Genomic DNA, 11,398 nt, shown 5'->3' with positions numbered 1-11,398 from the left:
AGTGGAGCATCTCATTTCTACAATGTTTCATATGAACACACATTACTTTAATAATCATCATTGAATAAACCTAACAAAGTCTTTAACAGGTCACAGCAATTACTATCTGTTGAACCCTGACTACCTTAAATCCTCTAATATTGGCCTGTATTCCCTTAATTGCCGGGTCTCTAATAATGGCCGGTGTCACTTTCGGTGGAGCTAAAAACTGTCTGGACTCGTATACAGGCCCGGGTTATAATTAGAACCAACGATGTTTCTGGGCAGTCCTCAACAACTTGTGATAGTAACATACAAGTACCACGGAGGGGCAATGTTTGCTAATGAATCCAATCCATTAGCATGGGAAGTGCCATCCTTACACAGAGATGGTAGTGGCCTTACACAATCATTCTGATTTGAGAGACAAATGTGATTACCGGTAGGACTGGGGATAACCAGGCAGCGTTAAAATGGCAGAATGCGTTAAAATGGCTTCGTTGTTCTGAATTTCCCTTGAATTATATGATACTGGTAGCCTACTTCCACTTAGCTTATCTCAAATAACATTTTGCTGTGATGGCAGAACAGTTTCCATTAATTTTTTTCAAAACTTTGTTTCACAAGTCAGTTTGGCCAAGATTCCATTCTGTGTCTTTTTATTCGTATTGCCGTGCAGAAAAATTGCAGCTGCTGGAAGATGAATAATTTCCTGTATGCCGTTATGGTAACTGTACTTTTCCGATAAATAATAAATAATAATAAGTCTAGTATTTTATAGGTTCAAAGAGACACAAAATCTATTTATTCCACTAGTCTGATTTGATCAAGTAGAAATAGAGGCCTGCCTCTAATTATGGCCTCCTTCCAATAATGGCCTGGACCAAGATGTACCTGAGTGAAATAAAGGCCCCGGCCTATATTAGAGGATTTACGGTATGTCTAAAACAGTTTGACCAACTTTGAACTAGAACAGTAAAAGATGGATGTTAAACTCTACAATCAGAACATTTAGTTCATTTATTTATTTTATTTTATTTATTTTTTATTTTATTTTAACAGTGTCCTGTCTGGCAATGTGGCAATAAGAATAATTGTCTTGATGCCAAAAAGAGCCCTACAGATCTTACTTTCACAAGTGGAGCAGTGCAGCTATTGCCATAGTGTTCCGCTTGTTTTATGCATATAAATTGCTTTATTATAATTATGCAGGGAGTTTTACAGATTATATGGACACTGCAATGTAAATAGAATAGAAGAGGAAAAACAGAAACATAAGGAGAAAAGATTAAAGAAAGAGGAGATAGAAAGGAGATAATAAAACATTTTCAGTCTGCTTCATCACCTGCAACGAGATGTAAAAAGAACAGCACAACCAACAGACATGGAACGAGACATACAATAAAGTAACACCTTGAAACTATCGCTGCGGTACTATTATTTAATCTGACATGTACTTTGTGTTACCTGAAAATAAGAATGTGACAAAGAACATTTAGTTTAAAACCTCATTCAAATAGTTTTACGACATACCTTTTGAGCAAGAAGTCTGCTGAGTTGGATCGTTTTGCAACTTTACTTCATCATAAATAGTTTCTTCCTCCTTTGCAGCTGAAATACAAAAAGCATCCTTAGTGTGAGGCATTAACTTTGAGTTAATGAGTCGATGAACAAAGCTGGTTTTCCTTAAATAGAAAACTTTGCACTGGTATGACTGGATGATCTGGTTGAATTGTGTCTGTAAACGATGACGGCTTGTTAATTGGCTCTATATAAATATACTGCATAAAATTTAATTTAAATCATTAAAATATAAATACTTATGAATCAATTGTTTCTGTTTTATTTTGGATTGTTACTGCTAGTGGGAAAGAGAAGAAACAGAAGAACTTTAAGCTGAGCTCTTAGGGTTTTAATTTGCTGGATGTGTGAGAATCTACACCAGCGCCGCTCCTAGCTGTATATTCTTTGTATTTTTTAGCTTTTCTATCCTGCTGTAATATATTTACAGGCTGAAAAGACATTTTGATATCATGAAATCGTAAGATTGTGTTTATTGCGGTCATGGGCTGATCATCAGATTAAAAAACATCAGAACAATCAATAACGCTAAATGTTGTTCGAACACAGACTGTTCTTTGGTTTTAAGCTGACATTAAACACACCAATGGCTCTGTGTGGATTGCAGGGCAAATTTCCAACTCCTTAATAAAGTTAAAATGATTAACTCTACTCTCTAATGTTCACCATTTATGTTAGCATGTTTGATATTTTCTTCCGTCACTTATAATGTAGAACGATTCAGAGGATATCAGTAAAATCTATCCACATTGCAAAATAAAGATTACCTCATAAACACAAGAACTGACGGAAGTTTTATCAGTTGAATATTTTTTTATGCAATGCAAAATAAGAGATTTTAAACTTACATTTTGATTGTTGTGGTTTCTTACTTTTGAACACCACTGAAGCATAGTGAATTTCCTCCTCTGACATCTTCAGGTTTACTTTGAAGAATGACTTGACAGGAACTGGAACCACTTTAAAGTTGACTAATAGAGAAGATGGAAGTAATGTTATTTCCTTCCTCCTTCTGTTTTTGGCTGCAGACATTTACATGGAGTGACTTAAGATGACATAACTATTTTAGACACATCTCTGCCAATATCAACAAGGCTGAACAGATAATGGCTGCTTGATTGGGCAGGATTTTACAATAAAATGTTTCAATACAATTATTTCCTACCTCTAAAGTTATCAGGTCTCAGGAGAAAAGTAGATCCAAGTTAAGCTTAAGTCCTTCAAATTAACATGTTAATAAGTCAGAGTGAATTATCTCTGAAACACTTTCTATAAATATAAAAGTCAGATCATCACCTTTCACTTATATTGCAATATCCATCTCCTGTCAACATGCACAGGACATGGAGCTCCACTCATTTTATGAAAAATAAAGATCCCAGAAAGGTTTTTTTTAATCCTTTCTTTTACTCTTTTAAATATTTCTAGATTACAGCAAATTGAACCAAATTATTTGAGCCAGAAGGCAGAAGTTAAATAACAAGAAGAAGTTATCAGAGTTTGTATTCATGAGCTTGTAGAGAACAGCCAAAGTTTACAAAATTTCTTTACAAGTTTTTTACAGGTTTAAATTGAAATCATGATTGACTTTAATGCTTCTTATACTTAATTTGTTCAAATCATACATTTTAGTCCAGTTATTTTAAAATGTAATATTCCTTATTAAATGTTAATGACAGTGGTTCAAAAAAAATACATCAGTTACAGTATGAGGAGAAATAGGATTTTAGCCTAAAGCTTTCATGAAGGAGAGACATTCAAAAATGTTGAGGCGTTTTTTATTATTTTATTATTTTTCCCTGAAAATAATTTAGTAAATTTTTCTAACATTACCTTCTCCTTCACTGTTGTCCATCCACTCACATCACCAAAATGCAAAAAATTTGTGGGCAGATTAATCAATAATAAAATTTCTTTTCAGGTTTTAAAACATTATCTTTCTACTGAAAAATAAAGAGAGCTTAGACTTAAGCTTTCTATTCCTTTTTGTTTCACATCATACATCAATTACCGTATTTTAAAACTATAGTTGAATCCGTCAGTCAAGTTAAGACACATTTCCTTTTAGGTCATCCTGTAAACAATCCATCTCATCCTTTGAACTTAACAGTTTTTCACATGTTCATTCATTTTAAAGTCATGTATGAGAACAAACTGAGTCTTACACAGTAAAACTTTATTTTTAGCGTATGTCAGAATAATAAGAACTTACTTACCAATATAAATCATCCTATCAATGTTTAATGTATTTCATGATATACATATAGGTTTTATGTTCCGGATTTATAACGCTAAAGTTATGGTTAAATTGTTTCAAATATGTAGATTTTTAGAATGCTATATACTTGTGTGAATATGAAATTTATAAACATGTCGGAATAATAAGACTCCCTGACAAAAATGAAGGAGAAATGCTGTTTTATTGATAGATCTAATTCACAGTGACTTTCCAATAAAACCTTCCAGCACAATATCAAGAAAAACTAAAAACCCTCAGAATAAAAACCATCTGCCTGTTAATAGTGTGAATTTATCAGCATCAATCTTTTGCATCCCACTACAAATGGAAATTAGTTTGTTGTTTTGATATGAAACCATTTTTGTTTCCATTATGATAGACGCCTAAAAATTTATCTAGGGCTTCAACAGCACCCTCTGCTGGCCATCTTTAGGTATTGACAACACATTTTGACTAGTAATTCATATTGATGCTAATCAGATTTCATATGATTCAATTTGATATATTTATGTTAAAGGAAGAAGTCTAAAGTAATATTTCTAAACAATGTCTAATTTACTCCAGTGAACTCAAGGAGACTAATACATTTCACATCATTTTTTTTTTTACTTCTCTTGTTTTTTTTTTATGCATCTGTGTGTCGTTACTAACCTCTCCCTCCCCCTTAATGCTAACACCTTTTAAAAGCCTAACCAGGGACGAAGGCTGAAAATTAGTGGTTGCAATGTTTAATTGTACTGTCCCTGTCAAATAAACAAATAAATAAAATAATCAACAGGACCAAATAATAATTTTGTTGCTGTACTGACCAAAGAAAACAGGGTCTCACATTTTTTTATACTCAACATTCATTGTATGTAAAGGTTATGTTGAATTGTAAGTGAATGTGTATCTGTTGAATTAGAATCACCAATAATAGTAAAAAATAAATCAAAAATATATTTTTTTAAATATATATATATATGTATATGGGCTGCTCAGTGGAGCAGTGGATAGCACTGCTACCTTACAGCAAAAAGGTTCCCGGTTCAATTCTTGTCCCGGGGTCTTTCTGCATGGAGTCTGCATATTCTCCCTGATATATAGATATATATATTTAAAAAGAATTCTCTCTCTTTCTGGATTTTAACATAAATTAATGAGCCTAATGTGTAGCAAAAGCATATACAGAAAACCTTCCTTGAGATTTTTCTTAATCTCTTGTATAAATGTTTAGTTCCTTTATTGCTTTTCATTATGGTGAAGCTAATCACAGCACATAAAGCTTAGAATGGAGGAAAAAACATGTGGACAGACATTTGAAATCATAAGAAGTTAGTAGAGAGGAGAACAGAGACACAGCAAAGCATCTCCTTTGGAACATTAATGTGGATTATGGTTCTGTTTTCAGTCTATGCAGCAGATTTTACCACATGTAGGATTTCATATACTGGAAGATGCACAGGGCTTAAAACATGTTCCCTTATTCCATAATTACTCCATATTTGATAAAAAATGGACAACAAATACATACTTTTAATATACTAAGATATCTTTTCTATCGAAAATTAAAAAAACAAATAAAAATTAACAAATGGTAAATGTGGATAAGTAAATAGTTTAACTCAGTCTTAAATAACAAAATTTATGCTCAGGTTTTTATGTTTAAATACATTTGAATCTCTTTTAGAAGTTTAAATGTGACCTAATTAACAGTTAAAGCCTTCTTCTCACAGATCCAGGCGTTCTTCTCATCACAGCTAACTGATCTCCATTCTCTGCCTTGGAGAACAGTCACACACTGACCATCAGTTGCATTGTGTTTTATCCAGCCCCTGAAGAGAAACATCAGTTAGATATAAACTCTTTAATTTGACCATTCATAGAATAAGAATGTTTGTGTTTCTCACGTATTGATCAGTTCAGTCCCGTTGATCCATTTCCATTTTCCTTGAACAGCTCTCAGGCCAATCCAGTATCCAGTAATGCCCTTTATAGCAGGACTAAATGTGTTTTTTATCTTACTCTACGTTCGACATGACAATAACATAGAGAGTGATTTAAAAACTGTATTAATTATGATTAACAGTTTTTTCCATAAATTTTAGTTTAATTTAACACAAGCTGTTTACCTTTTCCACATCGGTTTCTACAACAGTCAGATCTGAAACCTTTCCTCTACAGTCTTCTCGTGCTTCAGTCCAGTTTTTTCGATCGTTTTCGTCTGCATCATTATATGCATAGCAGTTGGTTTGGAAATGTTCCCAGCCTCTCGGACATGGCGAACACTTTCCGTCTTAAACAGCAGAGATAAACAAGAACATGTTTAGCAGCAAAATGTTATTATTGTCTGTTGCTTTTAGGTATCAGGAGATCTATTCTTACCGTTTTTCTCTTTAGGACAGTATTCATCAATGCTCCACTGAGCTCTGCTGAGATTAAGCTCATTTTGAGTTTCCTCCAGCTTTTCTATTTGTTCCTCCAGCTTTTCTATTTGTTCCTCCAGCTTTTCTATGTTTTCCTCCAGCTTGCCGGTTTGATTTTTCGGCTCCTCTTGTTGCATGTTTAGACTTTTGATCTTGCTTTCTAAAACATTGTACACTTTTGTCAGGTTGTTAATCTGATAAGTAAGTTTTAATTGTCTGACCTGAGTTTGTTGCTGAGAGCCGCTAACTTCTTGCTTCTCAACAAGATTTAATTTCAGCTCATTTACCTCAATGTTGTGCACCATACTAAATAAAAATAAAGTATATAGTATGCATTTTATTGGCAGTGTTTGCTTGACTTGAGCAGATCTTTTATAATTAGTTGCTCGTTACTTTTGTAATGATCAAACATTTTAACCGTCTGCTTAAAAGATCCATATCATGTTTCGAAAGCCTTTCAAAATCACCCACAGAACAGGGAAGTTATGATGAAATAATGCCTATAGCTGTCATTTCATTTGGTTTAAGTGTTAGAAAAGTGTTTTTTCACTCATTTAGTGTCAAGAGCTTGAAATACAGCCTTGTTATAACAAATTTATAAGACTTTAAGATCAGACATTTGTTTTTTCTACTAATTCTCTTCATTTTCAGTTGAAATTAAAGTTCATGTTACATTATCCACCATCATATTGCGTTTCTTGTGTACGGTGGGTTGAGGAAAAATGTATTTTAAAACGAGAAGACCAAGAAACAACCTGAAGTTATTTTCTCAAAACAAGGCTGATAATATTATGAGCAACCCTGATTACAACATAGTCAAAAGTGATAAATAAAAAAGTTGATTTCGTACAACATAGGTCTTTTAACGAGAACTCCAAACATCTGGCTTATAGGACTCTAACTTCCATTTTCACTATCTGAATGTATATATTAGTTGATATAAACTTTAATTAATATTTTAATAATTAATAGTCATGTAAAACAGTATTTCACAATAAAAGTCAGATATTTCTGATAGGTACTGAATTTATAAAGACATTATTTGGTTTTGTGACTCTATGTGACTGTCAAAAATATAATCAGGATCATTTTTAAAGCTATACTTACGATAAAAAAGGAATCCTATGATTCCCAACATCAGTGCAATGCAAAGCAAGGCAAACAAACAACCCAAAATCAGACAGTAGAGGCGTTTTCTTTCTGCTCCTTTCTCTGATGAACATCCTGCCAAAATAAAACAACCAGAAGAATTGAATAATTTAATGAAGCAAATAATAAAAAATTTAAAGATGGCTGCTTTCATTCTTAAGGTTTGGACCAGGGGTCATCAGTTCTGGTCCTCAGGAACCCCCATCCTCCATGTTTGAAATGTTTCTCTACCCCAGAGCCGCATTTCAGAAAACAGAATAAGTACAAAACTTGGAACACTAGAAAAACGATCTAGAAATAAGTAAAAATGTTCTAAATTAAGTGTATTTAGCCTTAATCTGAGTAGGTAAATAAGAAAGTTTGCCAATGGAATGAGTATTTTTACTCTTAAAATAAAATAATTAGATAATATGCACTTAAGACAATGCAATCGTTTTTTCTTATTTTAAGTGTAATTTGTCTTGTTCCATTGGCAAATTGTCTCTTTTACCTCCTCAACCCAAGAAAAATTCACTTATTTTAAGAAAAAAATGACTTATCTAGATTTCAATTTTTTTCCAGTGAATATATTCTGGGATAGATCACTGCATATCCTGTTATTTGTTGTTGTTTTTTTCTGCTTGTTTTGTTGTTTCGGAAAAAACAGATAACCATTATGATTCAAGTCTTTCTCATATTTAAGCTGATAGCTGAGCCGCGTCTTTGTCCTGGAATTAGATGTGTTCATTTCTGGGGTCATAGATTTTTCAGCCTCACAATTTTTCACCGGAGTCACTAATTAAACGTAGTCAACACACTTGTTTATACGTAGCTGTTGGAGCTTGGCCTGTTTTTCAGTGTAGTCCTGTTTCTCTGACTGTGACTGGATGGATGTGATCTTTTCATCCTCTGACATGGGAGCTGGCTCGGAGCTCATCTGCCTGGCTGTATGTTTCTTGGGCGAGGCGCCTGTGGAGCTGGTTCACAGTTACCTTTCATATCTCTGCTTATTTTTCTCTGTTCACTTCTGTCTCCTTGAACCCCAGTCGGCCTCTGCAGATGGCTGCTCACACTGAGCCTGGTTCTGCTGGAGGTTTCTTCCTGTTAAAAGGGAGTTTTTCCTCTCCACTGTCACTACAAGCACGCTTGGTGTCAGGGATTGCCTTCGAGTAAATGAGTCGATGCAATCAGCTTGTTTTTCCGAACTAATTTGACTCTATGATCTGGTTGAATTATCTCAAGTTCCTTGAGATGAAATTTGTTCTGAATTAGCGCTATATAAATAAAGTGAATTTAATTGAATGAATAGTTTCAGAACGGATTGCTCTTATGACACAATGAGGACAAATTCTTTTTGCTGTACTTCTTTTCAGCTTCTGACCCACAAAATGGTACCAGAGTTGACTTATGAATCAAATCGTTATTTGAGCAAATATCACCTCTAAAGAGGTGATCGACCACAGCAGTGGAAATACCAAGCATTTTTTTTTAGCACATTCTATAGCGACATCTTCATGCCCTTAAGTACTTAAATGTTTATTGTTTTATTTGACTTTTTGTAATAGATCAAGATCCCATACTGAAATCGATCACCTATGGTGTTGGTTTTCACCGTTAGCAGAGATGGGGGAATCTCTACCCAGGGTGTGGAAAGTTGGAATCAAGACTGAGGTGATTAGAAAATCTTTTTTTCTCTTTGATTATTAAATAATTACGCTTTGATCAATTATATTTTATAACAGAGCTTTGCAAATAGGGAAGTTCCAAAGCATTTGTACTGATTTAGTAATGAAATTAACCCTGCCATCCACAGTTTGGCAAGTTCTGTCTTCAATAAAATGTGATCAATCATTTGAACTGCTTGACATAGTTTTTATGCCTGACGCCATTAATGATGCCATCCCCCTGCATTAAAGGGAAAGTTAAAAAAAATATATTACAAAAGTTGCAATAGTGTCCTCCTCTATTGGTTTTTAAATTAACAGTTCTTCATTTGAGAAAATAACAAGTAGCTCTGACATTTTCACCATAGAGAAGTGGTTAGGAAATATTTACTATAGGCTATTTAGGCTTTCAGTCTTTGCACCATTGCTTACCAAATCAGTGAATCTGTGACTGACCTCATGTTCTCTGGAAGACAGCTGCAGACCTACATTTGGCTGGATTACTCACACCTAACTAGACACAGTCTGACTTTATCTCCTAACCTCGACTTTTAATTTCTGGATTTTGTGAAACAGGGCTCTAGATTGAAGAACCCTGCCTTACACCATTTAAGGTAATAACGCTTCATCATCCATAATTTGTCTCTAAGGGGTTAATGATGTTCTTTTCTCTTGGGATAAGGCAGGACACACTAACATGGCAAACAACCATGCACCCAAACAATCACAGCTAAGGGCAGTTCAGAGTAAACAGTATTATCTCTAAACTACGGGAGGAAGGTGGAGTACCCAGAGAAAACCCTCTGATGAAAAGAGAACAGACAATCTTCCTGTAGAAAGTTTGAAAGCCTGGCGTTTCAACCAAGTAGCTGATGTTTTTGTTTTGTTTTTAGGATCCTTTTCATCAGACCACAAGGGTTAGTGCTCTGAAACTAGTAGACATGTCTCTAGTCCAACAAATTATTTTTTTCCATGGTACTGGTGGCCAATACTTTACAAATTATCAGACAGGAAATGGGATGAAGGATTACACAAGGTTTTAACAAATCAGGATTCAAACCCAGGACCGCTCCATCAAGGATTATGGCCTCTGTACATGAGGAGGGTGCTCTACCTTCTTCAAAGCATCCTGCTGATGACCTGATTTAGGCGTCTGCATAGACACATCTAAAGCTGTAGGACACCGGCTACCATTCAGAGGGAAAGTCACTGAGCTTTATTTAAAATGATTTTTTATTATTAAAAGATAAGTTGTTCAACAACTTACCTTTTGAGTCAGAAGTCTCTTGAGTATTTAGATTTTTCACATTTACTTCAGCGTAAGCACATTCTTCCCCATTTTTAGCTGAAATTATCAACGTATAAAAAAATAACGTTTAGCAAGATTGCATTTAAGAAAAAAACTAAAAACAAAGAAGCTAACAGATGAAGTTTTATCAGTTATCAGAGTTTTCTTCTATGATGCATTAATAAAAAGAATAGAACTTACATATTGATTTTCTTTTTTTCTTATTTTTGAACGTCACTGCAGCATATTGAACTTCCTCCTCTTGCATCGTTTGTGTTAAGAAACGACCTCACTTCTAAACATATAAGCTGCCACTTCTTCTGAGGAAACCCTTATACTCTCAGTTCCGCTTCATTATACGTATATATCTATTTCGAAAAAACACTTTGCAAAGACAACTCCTCCTGACCAAAAGGAACTAAAATCCACACTTGAAAGAGCATTTCTATGCTTATAGTGTAGATGTTCCTTCCTCAGGCTAGTTTGCCTTTATTGTGGATTTCTTTAACAAAATTGTCCTTTCCTAAATGTGGTAAAAAGCAACATGTTTAACTCATTGAAGGCTGTATTATATTTATGAAAGAAAAAAAAATTCTAGTAAAAAGAATGGAAACTGGGCTTATAAACTTGGAATTCATATAAAAAATGGGTAATTACTGCTACAGCTAATTACTGCAGGAATTATGTGAAAAAACAAGGAACTGAACATGTGCAGCAATGATCAAACTTTTCTGCACCAACATGAATGGAAAATTGGGGCGCTTTTTTTTTTACTGGCCTTGGCAACCCTAAGCATGCATTATATATTCAGATTAATCTTAAAACACACAAGATGATGTAAAAAAAAATAAAAAATAAACACCTTATTTAATTATCAGCTTTAATATTTAAACATTTCCATGATACAGAAATATGTTACTCTCCTTATCCTTTTTTAACAGCACCCTTTGACAGGAAGAAAATTACTAAGTGCTTTAGAATCAAATGATCATAATTAGGATGAATATAATCAAAGCTGCCTATAAAAAAGAGGCACATTTTGTGTCTCTCTTGCCTTGCAGCAGGAATATCTTGGGTTTGATTCCTGGTCCAGGCTCTTTCTGCATGGAGGTTG

The 11,398-nt window shown here is 34.1% G+C and overlaps 1 protein-coding gene across 1 annotated transcript in view; it reads right to left on the bottom strand.

Annotated features, from left to right (window-relative positions):
• The window catches only part of LOC107083697 (C-type lectin domain family 12 member B-like), a 13,273-nt gene extending 2,682 nt beyond the window's left edge, over positions 1-10,591 (bottom strand). The window contains exons 1-5 of the mRNA XM_015373150.1: positions 10,486-10,591; positions 10,264-10,341; positions 7,312-7,428; positions 6,164-6,364; positions 5,911-6,074 (exon numbers count right to left, since the gene is read on the bottom strand). Of these exons, the coding sequence (XP_015228636.1) occupies positions 5,911-6,074; positions 6,164-6,364; positions 7,312-7,428; positions 10,264-10,341; positions 10,486-10,552 (627 nt within the window). The 5' untranslated portion in view covers positions 10,553-10,591. The remainder of the gene's footprint in view (positions 1-5,910; positions 6,075-6,163; positions 6,365-7,311; positions 7,429-10,263; positions 10,342-10,485) is intronic.
• Positions 10,592-11,398: the final 807 nt, after the last annotated feature.

Source organism: Cyprinodon variegatus, unplaced genomic scaffold (assembly GCF_000732505.1).
Source record: "Cyprinodon variegatus isolate N-32 unplaced genomic scaffold, C_variegatus-1.0 Scaffold0, whole genome shotgun sequence".
NCBI lineage: Eukaryota > Metazoa > Chordata > Actinopteri > Cyprinodontiformes > Cyprinodontidae > Cyprinodon > Cyprinodon variegatus.
This window is presented reverse-complemented; position numbering and strand designations above follow the sequence as displayed.